The sequence below is a fragment of the Cryptomeria japonica genome, chromosome 2 (assembly GCF_030272615.1).
Source record: "Cryptomeria japonica chromosome 2, Sugi_1.0, whole genome shotgun sequence".
Classification (NCBI taxonomy): Eukaryota; Viridiplantae; Streptophyta; class Pinopsida; order Cupressales; family Cupressaceae; genus Cryptomeria; species Cryptomeria japonica.
Window position 1 is genome coordinate 242,053,816 of NC_081406.1, and position 19,685 is coordinate 242,073,500.

Below are 19,685 nucleotides of genomic sequence, written 5' to 3' on the forward strand. Positions count from 1 at the left end.
TGGCTTGCGATTGCTTGAGGACAAGCAATTTTGGGGAGGGCAGACTGTAATGTCTCCTTCTCATTGATGTTCATTCAGTGGTCTAATGGCCTATTCTGGAGATCCATAGGCTATTTGGCAAGGAGAATTAGGGTTTCCAACTTTTGAGTTCTGCACGAGCTTTTTAGGGTTTGTTAGGAGGGAATTCTTCAGTTCTGCTTATGGTTTCTTTCTGGGTTTTCCATGAACTCCAGGGTGGCATAACATGCAATTGATTCTACGGTGAAGTGTGAACTTACTATTTTTAGTTAGGGTTTGGTTGACTGGATGGTGCAGTTTTACTGAGCTTTCCAAGCTCTTTCTTTGGGTGCGAAGATCATGTTTTTCAGAGCAGTATTTCACGACTTACTATTTTTAGTAAGGGGTAGTTTAAGCATTTCTAATTTTGGCAGGCTTGGATAGGGTCCTGATCTAGTCCAGTTCAGTGGTTTTCATTGCACAACTTCATCCTTGATTTTGATAATCAGTATTGGAATTATAAGTTATTTAATTAAATATTATTTCGTTATCCTAAGGTTTAATATTTAACTATTTTATTACTGATTAATGCTATTGAGAATTGTGCATGATATGATTTGCCAAAGTTTGCTAGGCGAAATATTTGTGTTATGAAGGAGGACGCCAAAGTGAATGTGGAGACTTTATTTTTATTTAACCAAGTATATTTTCATGCCAAAAATCGTGGTCCTCTTGCTAGGCGTGCTTTTGACTTGGGGGGGGACGCCACACTTGGGTCCACTTTGGAAATGAAATGCAAATTTGAAGGGGCGAATTTGGAAGCATTTGGATTTGAATTTTAGACTTAAAAATCTATATATACAGGTGCTTGGCTCCTCATTTCATCATCCAAAGAAATTATAATGTTATGCTGTTGGAATGACTCTAGACTTCTTTGAGGGTGAAAACCTCCTAAATTATCCTTTGCAGTTTCGAGTGTGAGATATCACTCCTAACTTTGGTTAGATTGTGTGGATCGCTTGGTGTTCTTGAGGATTGTGTGTGTAAATTTGGAGAGTTTGTTTGCTGCTGTGACTTTTTGGTGTTGCTGGTTTTTGGTGTGGCTGAAGCGATCTTCTGTTCATATCTCCCTGCCTGTTGACCATCTCATTCTGGGTATTGGCTTTGAAGTTTCCTACCACCGAGGCGATGAGGTCTACCAATTTATAGCGGCAAGTTTGCTGATTTGGAATTATTGTTGCTAATTGAACTTTTTCAGCTAGGACGTTTTTTCATTGCTGCCTTGGGATGCGTGCTTCTGTCATTTGGGCTTGAAGTTGCAGGTTTGAGGTTCTAAAATATTCGCCTAAGTCATTGGGTTCATTTGCTTTTGATTTGGTGTGATTTCGAGTTGATTTGATTTAGTTATGAGCATTTTGGTGGTTTCGGTAGTGGCTGGTCTGCGTCTTATGCAATTTCAGAATTAAGAACAGGAGTAGTTGTTTATGCTTGAGTTGGGTTTGATTTTAGTTTTCAGTTGTGATCAGCATTGTTCTTCTATTCTAATCTCTCCTCACTATTTTGTAAGGTTGAATAGTAGTACTATCAGCCATTTTTGGATTGTAAGCATACCGCTGAAAAGTGGAAGAGGTTGGCTTGCTGCCTAAATTTGATATGTGTAACTCAGTCCTCCTGCTGCATGAGTGGTCGAGTGATAGCTGTTTGTAATGGTTCTCCCGTTGCATAAGCGATTGAGTGATAATTGTTGTAATGATCCTCCCGCTGCATAAGCGGTTGAGTTGAGCGTTGTTATGAGTGTTCTGTCCTCCCGCTGAAATATTGCGGTGGAGTGATTTTTGCTTTGGAGTGTTTGTTCTCTTGGCTGGTTTATCGCCAAGTTGCTTTGTTTACCGGTTGGATAAGTGGAAGGGGCTGGCTTGCCGCCCATTATTGTATTTAGTACTTCAACAGTTCGCTACGAATGATCCCCTGCTGCCGTATGCTCTCACCTTCCCAGTTTGGGCTCTCGGTGATGAAAAGGTGTAGGGTTCATTCTTGCTGGTTTTGAATTTCTTTTTCTAACCCAAACGGGTGTGGTTGCGTGTGTAATCTTGTTAAAAAATAAAAAAATTTAAGGGGAATATTACATTTTCAATCCACAATTCTAGTGAGGATGTGCCCTTTTAAAACCCTAGATCGGAAGCTAAGTCATTAATTCCTCCTTTAGAGCCCTCATTCTCCTCTAAACCTTTGGCTACAATTAAAACAAAAGTCAAAAAGTAGCCAAGGATTCCATTGAAAGTGGGAACAAAAGAAAATTGGCCAAGTCCCTTGCCAAAACCACAAAGAAAAGAAAATGTACTCCACTTCCTACAAAGTGCAAGAAAATGATGAAGGCTTCCCCAAAAACCATTAGGCGGTCACATCGCCTCAAAAAGAAGGGGACAATCACAAAAACAGCCCCTCCAAAACTCTAAACATTACTTGTTGAATTGGAAACTTGTTTTGAGGGGGAAGACCTCTTTGTGTTGTGTCAGTGTCAAGCTCAAGAAATGGAAGTTTCCGTTTTTGAGACTATTGAGGAGCATTTATTTGACAAGCCAATTCTAGATTGTGAGGATCAGCAGGAAGAACAAGGGTTGGATATACAACAGGAAGAATAGGGGTTGGATATGCAACAAGAAGAACAAAAGATGGATATCAGCAGGAAGAATAGGGGATCGATATGTAGCAAGAAACTGGTCTAGAACAGTCTGCTGTGAAATCAGAAGAGGTTGGAGCAAACAAGAATGACTCACCATAACCCTCCTAACTTCTCTTCGTGAGCTATTGCCCTGAAACTGTGGAAACAAGCGCAACAATCAAAGCTGCAGGAAGAGAAATTGAAAAAGGAGGAAATGAATGCAGAAATTCAGGAGGAGGATACATAGATAAGCAATTTGAAGGGAAGGATTGAGCGTATGGCTCTGATGGTGCCCAATTTCATTCACTGTAGGCCACCCACAAGGGTGTATTCTCTATTTTTAAGAGAACATTTCTTTAGTTTTTAGTTTATGCAATCATAGTGTGTCCATTTTCATTGGTTATCCCAAGGTAATTTTCAACATTTTCCAAGAATGGACCTCAGAACTGCAAAACTCCCTCTGTGAATTTCACTTGCGTAAATATGTAATTCCCTATGATAATTGAACTTACTTGTCTATGTAGGGGACCTGCAGCTATGGGTCTTATCTTCATTCATCTAGAATGAAATGAATAGAAGGCAGCAAATGTAGAATTACAAGGAGATGTAAAAATTAACATCATTGACTGTAAGGTTGGAATCAGGTAGTCTAGACCATATGTTAAACACTTGGTTTGCTATTTCTGGTCGACCTGATACTCAGGATCAAATAATGGCAGCTACATGGTCCTGTCACATTATGTTGGGGAAGTTAACACAAATTGTAGGATGGGAAGTTATCAGATTCCTTGCTACATGATGGCATAAACTGACAGATGAGTTGAACGATAGGGTATTCAGGGCAGATTACATTATGCTTGTGGGATCAGCTGCGTTGTTGAGTGTTGTTAAAAGCATGACACTTCAGCAAATTTGTCAATAAAAACAAAGCATATTGTTTTGTATGAAACTTCTATAGAGATTTTTTATTGTTGACACTATCTTGAAGATCTTTGTGTTCCGAGATTTCTACCCCATCTCTTTCAATTGACAGATTTTGTTTAAGATGTGAAAGAATCCACTCTATGTAAAGGATAGAGATATGGATGTCAAATTAGTGTTCATGGGGAAGCATTGCCGAGATCTATGTGATGCCCTTGGGACTTGGAGGGGATATCCCCCCCCCTTTTTCAGAACTGGACAACCTGCTCCATTTGGTGTATAAAAATAGAAAAAGGTAAACTTAAAAATGTTAAAACCCCTGAAAAAGGTATAAGGGGGAGGATTTTCATTGCAAATTCAGCATATTGCATTAATTTTAAAAAATTTTTAGCTGCTTTTCTTTTGTTTAAGTTAATTAATAGCTCGTCCCTTGCTGCCCCTGAAATTGTGTCCCCATGACCCCACATTCACTCATCCCAGAAAATGAGAGAAGCACTTAAAATATCATCATTTGCAGATGCTATTGGCAAAGAAAATGGTGGAACCCATCTATTGCATTGGCCATTCTAGATAGTTTATCTAAAAGTTGCACCGGCTAGCTATTTTGTAACTATGATATAAATGCTTTCCAGAGGTATCCTTCTGCATCTTGCATTAAATTGTATCATCTCATGCACATCCAAACATTGTCTTTATTGTTAGACTTGGAAACCATAGTTACAAGACTCGGACTCGGCAAGCTGATTTTTGACTCGGACTCGGACTTGGCACCCGGACTCGGCAAAAACTCGGCCAAGACTCGGCAAATTGAAAAACCCAAGAAACTCAAAGATTTTTAATGATTTTAAACTTGTTTCATGTATTTTTTAATAAATAAACCTCAAAGACACAATAATCTCATCAAATAGAAGCTACTTTGAAGACATACACAAGTTACATTCATAACATAAGTATAAATGCAAATTTTAGGCTTGAGCTGAAGGAAATAAGCTAAACTAAATAACACATTAGAAATACAGATAATGTCAAATGTCTATAACATTCATGGAATATGAAATGCATGTCATCAAAAGTTCAAAACAAAGCTAGAGCCTAGAGGTTAGAAATCTAAGGCTCAGAGGAGCCAATATCAGTGATCGTTCAATTCCGCAATTCACACTCACACTATCACAAACTACTACTTCCAGATCCAAGAAATGGAGGTCGAGGATTTGAAGAAGCCTCTCCACCAATGGTTGCCATTTCTTCCATTTGCTTCCTTTTTAATTCTTTTTTCTCTTTAAATTCCTCTAATTGAGCTTGCACTTCACATATAGCTCCAAGAGGCGTTTTTTTGCATGGGTTTGCATCATGGCATTCTATTTGTGCAATGTGATATTTCAACCGGTTAATTACCTCCACCATTATATTTTGTTTTGCAATAAATACATGTTACTTCTCCTTTTTTTGATCCAGGGATGCCATGTTTCCAAGCCTTATCTTGTCTAACTGGGGGACCACTTCCACTACTGGTAGGCTGAGACATTATGCTGCAATATATTATGAATGAAAACAATCAGCATAATGTCTCTTATTCTAATTAAGTTGAACTTAAAAATAAATAATAGAAAGAAAAAACAAAACTAGGGTTTAAACTTTTATATTTTTTCCATCAATATAAAATAAAACAAAAACAAAACAAATGTTAAAAAAATGGAAATATGAAAGTAAGAAAATAAAAAAATAACAAAAAAATGGTACTTACCTCTATAAATTTGGTAGAAACCTCTTCCAAATCCTCTTCTTTAATACCATTAAATGCTTGAATGCAAGCTACAAACTTGCACAAACAATCAACAATTGCAATTTGCTCTTCAATCTATCTGCTGGTCTGCTCTTCAATCTATCTGCTGATTTGCTTTTCAATGCCTCTATTTTTTTGCTCAAAACCCTCTTTTCCCTCCTCCTTGTGTTTGCAAACAAGAAAAATGACTTTTTAGGGTGAGTCAAAATATATTTACCTTTTGTTTCACTTAAAACAAACACATTAATTTTTTTTTGCTTTTTTTATGTTGCTTGGGCGGTAGAGTCCAGGGCTCGGGATTCGGCGAGTCTGCCGAATCTAGTAGGCTCGGCAAGTCTGCTATGACCTGGCCAGACTCGGCCTCGGCCGAGTCTAGGGTTGCCTGGCCTCGGCAGAGGTGACCCGCCTCAGGACTCGCCGAGTCTTGCCAAGACTATGTGAGTCTTGTAACTATGTTGGAAACCACTTGTTCCAGGTAGGTGTACTTCATAGGACTTTTTAAACCCTTATAAACTGTTTCACTGCCTGAAAATAATATCCTTAAGCATTATTTATTGGTATTTTGAAATCCGTTTACTTCTTTTTATTTATTGAAATGATTATCCAAATTTTCTTCCTGTTTAAATTTGTTTCCTTTTTCTTTTTAAGTGTATTTGAATGTACTTGTATATTCTAATCTTGCTGAATTTTTTTTACATTGAGTTCTTTTGGGCTAGTTGTCTATCGCTGTATTATCAGGTTTTCTGCAAATGACATCTAATGGTTGTGATAATGCCATTCTCAGAAAAATTGCTGCTGAAACTTGTGAAGAACTTTTCACACCAGACTCCCCTCATATTGGTCTTGCATTAAGTGGTGTTGAAGTATTTACAAATGGAAGTGGAAGTCATCACCAATTGAGAAAGCTGAATACACGTCTAGAGCTGATTCAAAGTGCAACTTGTAAATCTGGAGGTGTATATATATACAGTAATCAACAGGGCTGTGATGGAGGTCGTCTTTACTATGGTATTACTATTTTTATCTAAGCACCAATTTTCTTGTTCTGAATTGGTTATTATAGACAAAAGTTCTCGACAACTCTTATCATCCTTCTCTTATGCTGTTTCCTTGTGTTTGCATGGTGACAAGCTTTTTCATTAGATACTAGGCATTGCACTTAACAATCTATTATTTTTTGATTGCATAATCATTTTTTGTTAAGATAATTTAGTTTTGGGTTCTGGTGGGGGTGGGTTCCGTTTATGAAAGTTAAATTATACACTACAAGCTTGGAGACAATAAAAATGCACCACACATTACAACCACAGAGGAAACAAGCAGCAGATAAAATTAAATTAGAGCACTTTACTAACTAGAGAGGACCAGGAACTGCATAAGACCTGTCCATACTTTCAATAATTCGAACCCCAGGCCCCAACATGATATTCTGAACAGCCCACTGAACTATTTGCAAACATAATCTAAATTGTCATGGTGACGGGGCTAGATAATACCAGGTATCCATCTGTAATGTCCCTACTAGTTAGAGATCATTAACCTGCAAAACAGATTGTTAGAACACAACAAACATATATATATATATATATATAAATAATCTAGATTGCAATCTAACTTTAATACTTAACTAACATAATCAAATTTTCATCTAATAAAAAGGATACGAATGCCATACGAAAGTATGTCCTTAGGCGGCCGTGAAGCTCGCCTTCTTGGAACCCCTTGGTCCCAAGCCCTCCAGGAAATCGAAGATGAGTTTGAATCTTGTCTTGGGTGTAACCCAAGCCATCCAAGGAAGACCCTTGTCTATTCCTTGCCTTGGGTGACGCCTCCATCATCCAAGTTCTCAGAGGGGATCGACCAGATCCATCAAGTCCTGTGTTGGGTGTAACCTCTTACACCCAAGCCATCCAAGGAAGACCCTTGTCTATTCCTTGCCTTGGGTGATGCCTCCATCATCCACGTCCTCAGAGGGGATCGGCCAGACCCGTCTCTTCTTGGTTGAGTTTAATCAACCAAGCCATACATATGCATATCAGTTTTCAGTTCATAACCTATCCATTTGTGTTAACATGGATTCCTAATGTATTCTTTAACTTATATATATCAGTGTGCTTTACCATCTTTAACATATGCATTACATTTCATTAAATACCTTTGTATTACGTAATCCTTCCTAGTGTGTAAATTTGTGTATACAACAATTAACATTATTATATCCCTTACCTATGTTTAATGACCAGTGAATACTATACATTAATTAATATACATACATTCACTAGACTACAATTAATATCACATATTAATGAATATTACACATTACCCATTAACTAATATTAATAAGCATTACACATTAACTAATATCATTGCACATTACATATTAACTAATATGTACACCTTAACTAATATACTTATATTATTTTATACAAGAAACAACCTGTTCTTTACCTTTCGTCTGCAGTAGAAGGCTTCTTCTCCCCTTTTTCCTCCCCACCCAAAATGTTTTAGATCTGCCTTATATATCTCTCACATGTTCTTCCCTTGAGAGTTGTGACTCTTCAATCATTAACGAAATAGTGTGTCTTTTCCTAAATTTCATTATCTTATCTAAGCATAATCACATCTCTGACTAATCGTGGCTTTTTAGTAAAGGTAAGAGACTCACATTAGTTTGATAAACTGCATCTCTTTACTATTGGTAATCACACTTTCTCTTGTTGCGCTACTTCCTCACTAACTTCAGCGGCTTGATAACGAACTAGTTCCCAAAGAACGAACTATGTACTATAAATAATCACCTGCTGCATAACACCTTATATGTCTTCATGCATCAGACAGAGGACAATTTTTGACTATCGCCCAAGAGATTGATCATCGATACATTACGCATTTAACAATCAACATTCTCAAAGCCAATGGTCATGCTTTCAATCGTAGGCGGAACTCATCATAAAGTGATTGCCAAACATTACCAGTATTGGAGCGATAGATATAAGAATATCAATGTTAATATCACTGCTCTTATATTATCGCATTCATCCTTCAGCGACGTTGTAATGATCTTGCTAGGGTAAAAAAGATTTTGTCTGTCAAGGTGCCACGATCTTTACCGCTCACTATATCTCTCTGGTTGCATCATTCATCTAAGGCCACATGTGTAAGATGGATCAAAGTCCATATGCGTGGCATCCTATAGAGTGGCATGCTTCATATTCTTGCAAAGGGAATCGAGTTGGATTTCAAAAGATTGTAAAGTCTTGTTCCAGACAATCTTCTTTTATTAAAACATGAAACAAGTTGTAATATCATATTAATGTTTACAATATAATATCAACTTACATTTCAAGAATATTATTAATAATGAATATTAATTAAATAATAATATTTAACAAATTAATTTGAAATAATCATTTGTTGATGAATATTATATTATATTAATTAATAAATAATAATTGCTTCGTTTAGGATATATATAACGATCAAGGAGGGGACATGACACCATCCCATTAAACTATCCTCATGGTCTCTATAGACATAGATACATCTTGACAGAATGCAATAATGTCCTCCATGGGTGAAGAGAACTCACCTTGACAACGATTCAAAATGCTACTAGAATTACCATGCTGTGAAACCCACAGCCACATTTGCAAACTACATAATCCTCAAAATGAGCTATTCCAGGCTTTCCACAATCTCTTGGGAAAGTATGCAAAAATCCTTACATGAACTCCCACATCTACAATGCGAGCCTCCAAGTTTGGAACAAAATCTTATGCCAACAAAGTTTGCATTATGATATCTGTTGTAAAAGTCAGTCCTTCACCTGAGATCCCTTTCACAAATTCAGGGGATTCAAGACTGTTTATTTCAAAAGCATGTCGAAGGCCTAAATCCGGGACCACACCCTTGAAAGGAACATCATGACCTGCTCTGTTTCAAAAACCAAACCTCTACAAACATTGAAACTTCCAGAACCACTGCTGCTGAAATCACTTTCCTTCATCTATATCTACCCAGACCTGCAGTTTAAAAAACTGATACATTGCCACAAATAGGAATGCGCATTACCAACACTTAACCCATCCTAACATGCAATACCATAAAGAGCTTTGGAGGAAATATCAATTAGCCATGCAAGATTTATATATATAACCTTCAGCCAGCTAGGAAAGATTGTTAACAAATAACAAAGCACTTGAATTCATAACTCTGGTGAGCAGAAATTGGGAGTATGCTTTGGGCAGCAATGGGCCCTCCCTAGACTTAATAAACTGGATATTCCCCATTTGTTGTTTTCCTCACTTATCTTTGCAGATAATGGGTATTGATCTAAACTGACATTTGCAAGATTATCTGCCAGAACATTATTTTCTCTAAAATAATGATTGAACAAACTCAAGGCTTCTTCTAATTAAAGTTACTTCTTCAATAATGCTAGGAAGACACCAATCTTGAAGATATTTGCCTATGCAAGCATTCATAATTATTTTGAGTCTCCTTTTATTTTCAGGTGCTTTCAAGGATTCCAGAAAAGGGGGGGATGGACCAGACGTTGATCCTGATTCATTAGTAGGTCATGGATTAGTGGACAAACCAATGTAGGCTGGAGCAGTAGGGGAATCAGTGGAGCGGGGGATGTTTCAACCACTGAACAGTACCGGGCTGGGTGGGAGGTATAACTATCTCACCCAGCCGTTCCCGGATACAGAATAGATATATAGGCTAACTAGCTGGGAACAAACATGAAATTAGGCATTATTAGTTGCCTATTACACACCCTACCCCTGTACAAAACCTGTGGATTGAATTTTTTATTGTCCCCATTTTGAAATAGGATTTAATAACAAATAATAATAAATTAAAACATATAATAATAAATATATAATACAATATAATTAAAATGTAATTAAGTTAAGGAATGGTCAAAAGGCATGGAATGAAGAGTTGTGAGTCTCTCAAAAATGAGATATAAGAGGGAGAAGAGATAATTTGAAATGGGATAAGGAGGAGGGAAGAAATGAATGAAGCATGTGAATCAAGGAAGGATTAATGGGGGAAGAAAGAAATGGGAAGTAGATAAGGTTGTGTCTCTTTCAAAGGGCAAGAATTATGAAGAATTGTACTATTTCAAAGGGCCGCTAATTGTGAAAGGTTGTGTCTCTTGCCAAGGGGCAGGCATGATGAAAAGATGTGACCCCTCCCTCACATGGGAAGGTATAAAGGGAAGAAGGCTCATTTGAGGAAGAGAGGGAAGGGAGATCAGTTTGGAGAATAATATATTACTCTCAATAGTAGCAATGAAAAGTGGTGACTTAATTGTCATGGAAGGTGGTTCCTCAATTCCTATGAAAGGTGTTGACTCTTCCACCAATAAAGTATGAAGGAGATCTCATTTAAACGAAGGGCAAGAGGAAAGAGGAAATCAAATATATGGCATTAAGAGCAGATTTAGGGGCATACATAAGTCAGGGAATGAAATCTGATTGAACATTAATAATTAAATATACAACAGTTTGAATATACTTGTCGGTTTGGGTGTGAGTTCTTTATGCACAGCATGGTGAATATTATCTGCTCATTGATGATTAATAATATGCTATTGTTTATAACTGTTTATAATATATGACTGTTTATGACGGTTTATAATGTGCTGTATGTTTACAACTGCCTAGGATTCATTACATATCCTGCCTGATTGTTATATTCAGCCATGATAGGGGCAATGAGGGATTACAAGGAGGGGAACAACGATGGGGTACTCTTCTAGGTACACCACCTCATGGTGATGATCGAATGATCCTATGAGGCCAAGGGTGTACAAGTGGTACTGCCTTTGGGCTTGGAAGAGAGATGGGTTTCCGGGGCACCCTATTGTGAATACACCTCATCCCTCTGTCATGGTGAGTTAATATACCAAGAAGTCCAATCATAGGAAGTGAGAGATAGATGGCAAGATGAAGGGCGAACAGGTATAGAACACCTCACTAGGTACCCCACCTCATATGGATGGTGTTGACTTGTTTTTTATGACACCTTGAACACAGAATAAAATACTAATTATTCTATCCTCTCTTGAACAATGATTCCTTATATGCTAAACAATGTGATCAAGTAAGGCAACCCCAAGGTTTCTAAAGTCAGGTCTTGACTTGCAAATTGGATAGGCTCAGTGAAATGATGTGATATGTTGGTATCACAAAGGGACTTATGCTTTGCTGGAACTGGAGTACTAAACTAATTTCTACCAAACAAAGAAAGATCAAAAAGCGATAAAGGGATAGGAAATCTAATCTAAAACCTAACAATGCAAGAAATGATTGCGGACTTAGTGAAACCAAACCAAGCTTTGCGTTGCCATGAGGAAATGACTACACAAAGATGGTTCAATCTTTGAAGGGTATGGAAATGATTTTCAAATCACTTATGGACATCAACACCATGAACAATGAGCATAGAGCAATTGAAGTTAAGCTTCCAATATGAGTTCAGACTAACCATGCACTGCAATTTGCAGTCAACAAATTCCAAATGGTATGAACATATTGGCTTCACCATTAATCAACAATAAGATCTTTGTAATGTCCCCACTTTGAAATATAATTTATTAATAAATGATGATAATAAAGTTAAAATACAAAAGAATAAAAGCAAAAACGAAAAAAAAAAAGATTTAAAAAAAAAGAAGGAAAGGCATGAATACGATTCCTGTCCCATAGTAGATCAAACTATTAGAATATTTAATTATATTTTAGTCACCTATATTTAGTTCTTTGTTTAATGGTCATTTAGCTTTTTAGTTAATTAGCTTTTAAGCTTTATTTAGCATTTAGCTTTTTCTTTTTAATTAATTAGCTTTTAAGCTGAATTTAGCTTTTAGCTCTTTAATCTTTTACTTTAACGTTATGTTCTAATTATAGAACATCGTCTTGTAACCTCTATATATACGTGTGTATATCTTTCAATGTAATCATCCGATTATTGAATCATTCATTCAATTTATTTTTCATGGTATCAGAGCATGGAAATTAATAATTTCGAAAATTTTTGTTATTAAAATTTTTCGAAGTTTTTATTGAAGAGATTTTTTTTTAAAACTATTTTTTTTTAAAAAAAAAAGGATTTTTTTTCTCTTCCTGGGCAGTTTTTTTTTGCAGGTTGAAAATTTTCCTAGGGTTTCTGCAATTTTCGACTAGGGTTTTGACCCTTCTGTTCAAGTCGAAATTTTATTTTGGTTGCAGATTCTTGGTGGGTTTTTTGAGAGCTCAATTGGGTTGTCGTCAGATTTTTTTGGGTGCATCGTTTTCTGTGCCTCAATTTTTGAGCCGTTGGATTTGCATTCTGTTTTCAGATTCATGGTGGGTTTTTTGAGAGCTTTTTTGGGTTGGTCTCAGATTTTTCTGGGTGCCTCGTTTTCCATGCCTCAATTTTTGTGCCAGCAAATTCGCCTTTCACAATTTTTGCTATTTCTGTGGACGTTGGGATTTTTGCTGTTTTTTTTGGCACCATTTATGTTGTTTTAAGTGTGCAGACAATTTTAATTTTTGGGTTTCTTCCAAACCTCAAAATTCGTGCCTTGGAATTCGTGCCAGAATTCTCCTATAGGGTTTCAGTTTTTTTCAGCAACTGTTTCTATTCTAATTTTTTTTTATAAATCATATTCTTCTATCTCTTGCTTTCACTTAGTTGACCTCGATCAACCTCAATTTCTGTGATGGCATCATTAACCAACATCATGTTGGAACACAGTTAGAAGTTCAACGCCTGCAACTACAATACCTGGAAACAGTGTATGCTTACCATCTTTGAGTATCGTTGCCTTGATCAGCTTGTTTTGGGCAAGGAATCTCGTCCTACAACAACAGGTGATGATCAAGATAAACATGATGTGAAGAATTGAGAGGCTACCATGCTTATCAAACTCTCTATCACAAATGATCAACTCCCACAGGTGCCTTCAGGTAAAACAACAAAAGAGATCTGGGATCTTTTGAAGGATCTTCATGAAACGTCCGACAAGAGCTGAGCTTTCTTTCTGAAGAATATGTTGTTTTCTATCATGATGGATGAGAAGTCATCTATCGAGGCACATCTTACAAAGATCAAAGACATCTGTGATTAGTTAGAAGCTATACGCTGAACCATGGTGGAAGATGATATGGTAGTGATCATGCTGAAAAGCCTTCCCAGATCCTACGAGCATTTCATTGATACGCTCAATATCTCCTCTACTAGTGTTGATTTGAAGTTTCCTGATCTTTGCAACAAGCTGCTCCAACAGGATCGATGGAAGCAACACTAGTTCTTCCACTGAACAGGCTTTCACAGCCTCAGCTTCGCATAAGTACAAGGGTAAAGCTCCGTCCTTCCAGCAGAAAGGACAAGGTCAAGGTCAACCTCAGCAGTCTTCCAAAAAGAAGAGCTTACAGTGTTCCTACTCTCATATATATGGCCATTTGGTGAAAGATTGCCGGAAATTGATAGCATCCCAGCAATCCAAACAGGGAGGGTCCAAGCAGAAAGCCAATTCTGCCACGCATCCTGATCAGAAAGAATTTGCCTTCTATGCATTCATGGCCCAAACCTCCTCTGATGATGTTCAATCATCAGCCTGGTACATTGACTCTGGAGCCTCTTGACATTTCACACATCGTCGGGATTGGTTTACAGAGTACATGCCTTTCACTAATTCAGTGATCTTTGGTGGAGGTGAAGAGTATACTGTTGTCGGCAAGGGCAACGTTCAGATTTCATCTGGTAGGAGGGATTTAATATTCCTCAATGTATACTTTGTACCTGGCATGAAGCTCAATCTACTGTCAATCAGTCAGATTATGCAGCATTCACCACAGTTGGATGTCGTCTTCGGGTTGCACAAGTGCAGCATTGTTGACAGGGAGACTCGCACTACAGTTGCAGTTGGTATTGAGTATCATGGTCTTTATAGACTTGTTGATTCTACTGGTTCTCAAGAGCTTGCCATGGCAGCTAGGAGTACTTCCATCAGCACTCTTTGGCATCAGCGATATGGGAATCTCAATGTCCACTATCTCTCTCAGTTGGTTCAAGAGGATCTAGTTGTAGGATTACTTGAGATTCGAACTCAGAATCATGGAGTTTGCAGAGCGTGTCAAGCTGGAAAGCAGCATAGGATTCCATTTTCAGATGGAGACACTTGGAGAGCATCCAAGGTCTTGCAACTCGTTCATGCAGACATCTGTGGTCCCATGAACACTCCATCAGTCACTGGATGCAGGTATTTTCTATTATTTGTTGATGATTTCAGCAGACGCATGTGGGTTTATTTTCTTAAGTAGAAATCAGAGGTGTTCACCATGTTTCAAACGTTTAAGGCCTTAGTGGAAAAAGAGTCTAGCTATCAGATAGTCACTCTTCGGTCCGACAATGGAGGGGAATTTTGTTCTACAGAGTTCACCAACTTTTGTGCATCACATGGCATTAAGCATCAGCTTACCACACCTTACACCCCACAGCAGAGTATCGGGGAACTGTTAAGGCAGCATGTGAGGCAATTTGGCTACGTAGGATGCTTGCAGACATGCAAATGTCTCAACTAGGACCTACTCCCTTGTTTTGTGATAATCAAGGGGTTCTAAAATTAGCCAAAAATCCAGTCTTCCATGAGCGGACAAAGCATGTGGAGCTTCATTGTCATTTCATCCGCTAGCATGTTGAAGATGGATCAGTGATACTGCAGTACATTCCTACAGAAGATCAGACTGTAGATATCCTCACCAAGTCCTTGAGCCCGGCAAAGTTTCTCAAATTTAGAGGGCAGCTTGGTGTGATAGATAGCATGACCATTAAGGGAGGGTATTAAAATATTTAATTATATTTTAGTCACCTATATTTAGTTCCTTGTTTAATGGTCATTTAGCTTTTTAGTTAATTAGCTTTTAAGCTTTATTTAGCATTTAGCTTTTTCTTATTAATTAATTAGCTTTTAAGCTTAATTTAGCTTTTAGCTCTTTAATCTTTTACTTCAACGTTATGTTCTAATTATAGAACATCGTCTTGTAACCTCTATATATACGTGTGTATATCTTTCAATGTAATCATCCGATTATTGAATCATTCATTCAATTTATTTTTCACAAACAACAGCAGAACTTCTCATATTCACAGCAGTTAGTGATTACTATAAGCAGATTGAACTTGCAGTAAGCAAGGAATTTTCCGTCATATCCATGTTTAAGACATTAAGACATTCTGGTACGTGATCCTGTGCACTATATTTCTACAACATTCTTTGCATACTAATGTCTGATAACAGTCCATTGTTATGTACATTTACACAGCGTAATTTAGAGTTGTTTATGGTTATATATTCTGGAAAATGTGATGAAATGTGATGCTTTGCATATATATATATATATATATATATCCTGGGTTGTTTATTATCTAACATGATAGAAGAAGAATGATTGCAATAGGGGGAACGACGTTAAGGGTCACCTCTAAGCACGTCACCTCATATGTATTGCAGAGTCCACATGAGGCCAAAGGGGGGTGAAGGTGCTTCGTCTTTGGGCTTAGGAGGGTTAGACTTAGGACACCCTATTGAGGCAATGCCCATCCTCTCTATGATGATGATGATGATGATGATGATTCATATGAGTAGGAGAAGGTGACTCGATTGAGGGAGAACAATGTTAAGGACACCCTACCAAGTATGACTTGATTGAGGGGGAGCGATGATTAGGACACCCTATCAAATATGGTAAGGGAGTATGGTTGTTGAGGACACCCTATTGAGTCATCCCTCCTAACTCACTTTGTTTGGCATACTTCTACTTATGATCCATGTTTCTTTACATTTATATTTATCTAGCTTTCCTTTACCTTATTAATCATAGTTGGCTCTCTTTGATTTATGAATCATAGTTAGTCTTCTTGTTTTACATAGTTAGCCTTCCTTCATTTTATCATGATCAGTTCAAAATTTACTTAGTATGTTTGTAATTAATCACTTATATGTTATAATTGGTAGACTATTTCCTAACTTGTTGCAGGGTTTTACTATTAAGAGTTAAAGGTACTCCCTCTCATAACCCTCCTTTAATAACTAAGAATTATAATCTAGGGTAATTTATAAAAAGGATAAGATGAATCATTCTAGTCAATAGGAAGAAATCTAACAGTACGTGTATTCACGTGTATGCTCTGTGTTTGCATATCTCCATGTGTATTCTTCGTGTCTTTCATGTGTATGCTTCGTGTCTTTCATGTGTATGCTTCGTGTTTGATTAATATTGGTAGATAACTCAGTTTGAGAAAATTAAAATTGACATTGCTTGAGGACAAGCAAATTTGGGAAGGGCGGACTGTAATATCCCCACTTTGAAATATAATTTATTTATAAATGATAATAATAAAATTAAAATACAAAAGAACAAAAATAAAAATAAAAATAAAATATAAAAAAATATAATTAAATATAATTAAGATTTGATTAAAGTTAATGAATGGTCAAAACGCATGAAATGATAAGTTGTGATTCCCCCAAATATGAGGTATAAAAGGGAGGAGAGAACTCATTTGAAGAGGGGATAATTTGGGAATCAGAAGTGCAGATCTGATTGTGAAAGGTTGTGTCCCATTCAAAGGGCAAAAACAATGAAGAGTTGCAGTCTTTCAAAGGGTGCTATGGTGAAAGGGTATGTCTCTTGCCAAAGGGCATACACGATGAAGAAGTGTAAGCTCTCCTTTACATTGAGAGATATAAAGTGAAGGAATCAAATGCATCTAATGTCTTCACCATTGATCAGATCAGATCAGAACTGTTATTAAGTTACAGGCAGTAACACCCTTGTTCTTGGTGGTATGCATGGGAATGTGTTTAATAAGTATGCTTCAATGACAGTCATACTTAATTTCATATATATACATAATACATTAGAAATTAGTATACTTATAGTCTAATTCATGTTATTACTATCAGTACTTAAGAAGATGGGAATGAGATGTTCCAAAGAGGGGTAGTCTAAATCCAAGCAATAGGTTAAGTCCCAAGATAGGGTGGGGATCAACGACCCATAAGCCTTGAGGGTATGGACCCAAGATAGGTAAGGGCTTGGATCTGTAAACTTTGAGGGAACCTATTGTATTTGGTCTCTAAGCGCTTTGGTAACATACATAGACCCTTCTCCCTTAAAATTGAAGTAGTAGCAGGGTCTGATATCTATATTAAGAACTATGAATAACAAAATTAATCATTCGATGAGGAAGATAAATAAGCACTTGTTAATAACTAATAAATTGAAGAATAACAATGATTGGCTTCATGATTAGTCTCTCAATCAATTTTAGTATATTGAAATAGGTTAATTATGTTAATCAAGTAGGGGACATTACAATCTTTTATTCAACTAATCAACTCCATGTAAACAAATCTAAATTTTGAGAAGTAGAAACCATGCAACATATTGAAACTCATATAAAAATCCACCATATTTTCACTGAAAATCATATGTTAATCCTAACATAGTTTTGGCAACAATTCCTGATCTCCTCCTACTCTACTCCAAATCTAATTTATTCTCTATTAACCTTACTGTAATGTCCCCATTCCAGACCTGAAGACAACTAGAATTGATTTGGAAATATCTCTTTTATTTATCCCATCGTGGATCTGCTCTTTATTGAGCGATTGCCTATTGGCATTGATGGTTGCATACATTTAAAGATCAGATCAGGGAGGACACTCCTGTTGCAAGCATTATTCGATCATATCAGACATAGCAGCATGTCAAATTTACGTAAGTATAACAGCATATCAGATACATAAAATTATTGCTTTAAGCAGTAAGAAAACTAGATTGCAAGGATTAAAGGATTACATGAGAAACAGAAATTGTATCGCTATCAGTGATAAGTAAGGATCAGATATTGCATGTTTTAAGAGGCATATTAGAGACATCAATTCGTATTAATGTAAGCAATACTATCACATCTTCATTGCATAGTTATATTGCCATATCTGATATAACAAGGATCTTTGCACTAAATGCAAATACATATCAATTCACTTTAGCATACATATTATTGTATATATCAGAGATAGCAAGTGATATTGTTTACACATTTACCTTCATATTATTCATTACATTGTTTGATTGCAAAATCAGATAGTGTAAGTTTTAAGGAATTGAAGTTATTGTCCCGATATTCCTAGTTATCTTAAAATGGGACATTACATTTACAAATGAAAAGGCCAAGTCTTTTATAGACTTTGAATTACAATTCAAGGGCCCAAATTGATTTGAAATCAATGGCCAAGATTTGAACGATAAAACCCTCATGTGAGTTAATTACAACTACCGCCACTTACATTTAATATTTGATCAGTGTTACAACTACAAGTCTTTGGATACATGTCCTTCCTTTGAATGTGAACCAATGAGAGATGAGGTAAGGTATATTAAATAATATTTAAATGTGACTCCACATGTCACTTGCTCCTCTTGGAATGCCTCGAGTTCAATGCACTTGGACAAGTTGACGTGGAATAACTTGATTGGTTGATGATAAATGGGCACCACATCAGTGCAGATATCTCGTGATACTCAACATTATCCAATTGTTTGATGTGATGGCTTATATTCCCAAATTGCATTATCTTGATCAAGTTTCTAACTTTGATTATGTTGGTTGAAAATTTTGTACACCCAATTTTGTACACCCGGGAAGGCATGCAAAATTGTGGTTTCAGCCACAACATGAGTTAAAAACTCTCCTAATTCTAAGGGAAGATTCCCCCTTTCCTACTATTACAAATTAACAATAACATATAAACACTAATTTAACTTGGGCGGGACAACATCCTTTTCTATTTTTTCAAAAAAGATGGTATTCTTTTCTCTTTTCACAAAAGAAACTATAACCAGAGTGACAAATACAGAAATTTAAGAGATTTCAACAATTACAAAGATACTTGTATAAAGGAAGCGAAGTTTCCATGAAAGCGCAAAGTCTTCCATCACTTCTTCGGGATTAGAATGTAGAAACAAAAGCTCAAAGTCTTTACTTTCTTACTGTCCTACCTACCTTCCAAAATAATTGGTATGATAACAACGTACAACATACAACAGCTCAAAGTTTGTTGATATGATGCACTCTAAACTACTATAAATAGGAACTATTACAAGCACAAATTATTGTAACCTCTCCCTATCTTGAATACTTAACTACGCTAATTTAATCCTCAATATTTGTAGCACAAAGTCTACAAGAAATTAGATCAAAGCTCTTTCCGACAAGTTCACTAAAACCTCAAGTATATGTAGAAAGATATATCACTGT

General features: G+C 36.6%; 1 protein-coding gene across 2 annotated transcripts in view; it reads left to right on the plus strand.

Annotated features, from left to right (window-relative positions):
• Window positions 1-19,685, plus strand: part of LOC131063290 (glutamine-dependent NAD(+) synthetase) — a 154,721-nt gene that overhangs the window by 30,253 nt on the left and 104,783 nt on the right. For both annotated transcript variants that reach the window (XM_057997074.2, XM_057997075.2), the window contains exon 4: window positions 6,148-6,371. In XM_057997074.2, coding sequence (XP_057853057.2) covers window positions 6,148-6,371 — 224 coding nt within the window. The remainder of the gene's footprint in view (window positions 1-6,147; window positions 6,372-19,685) is intronic.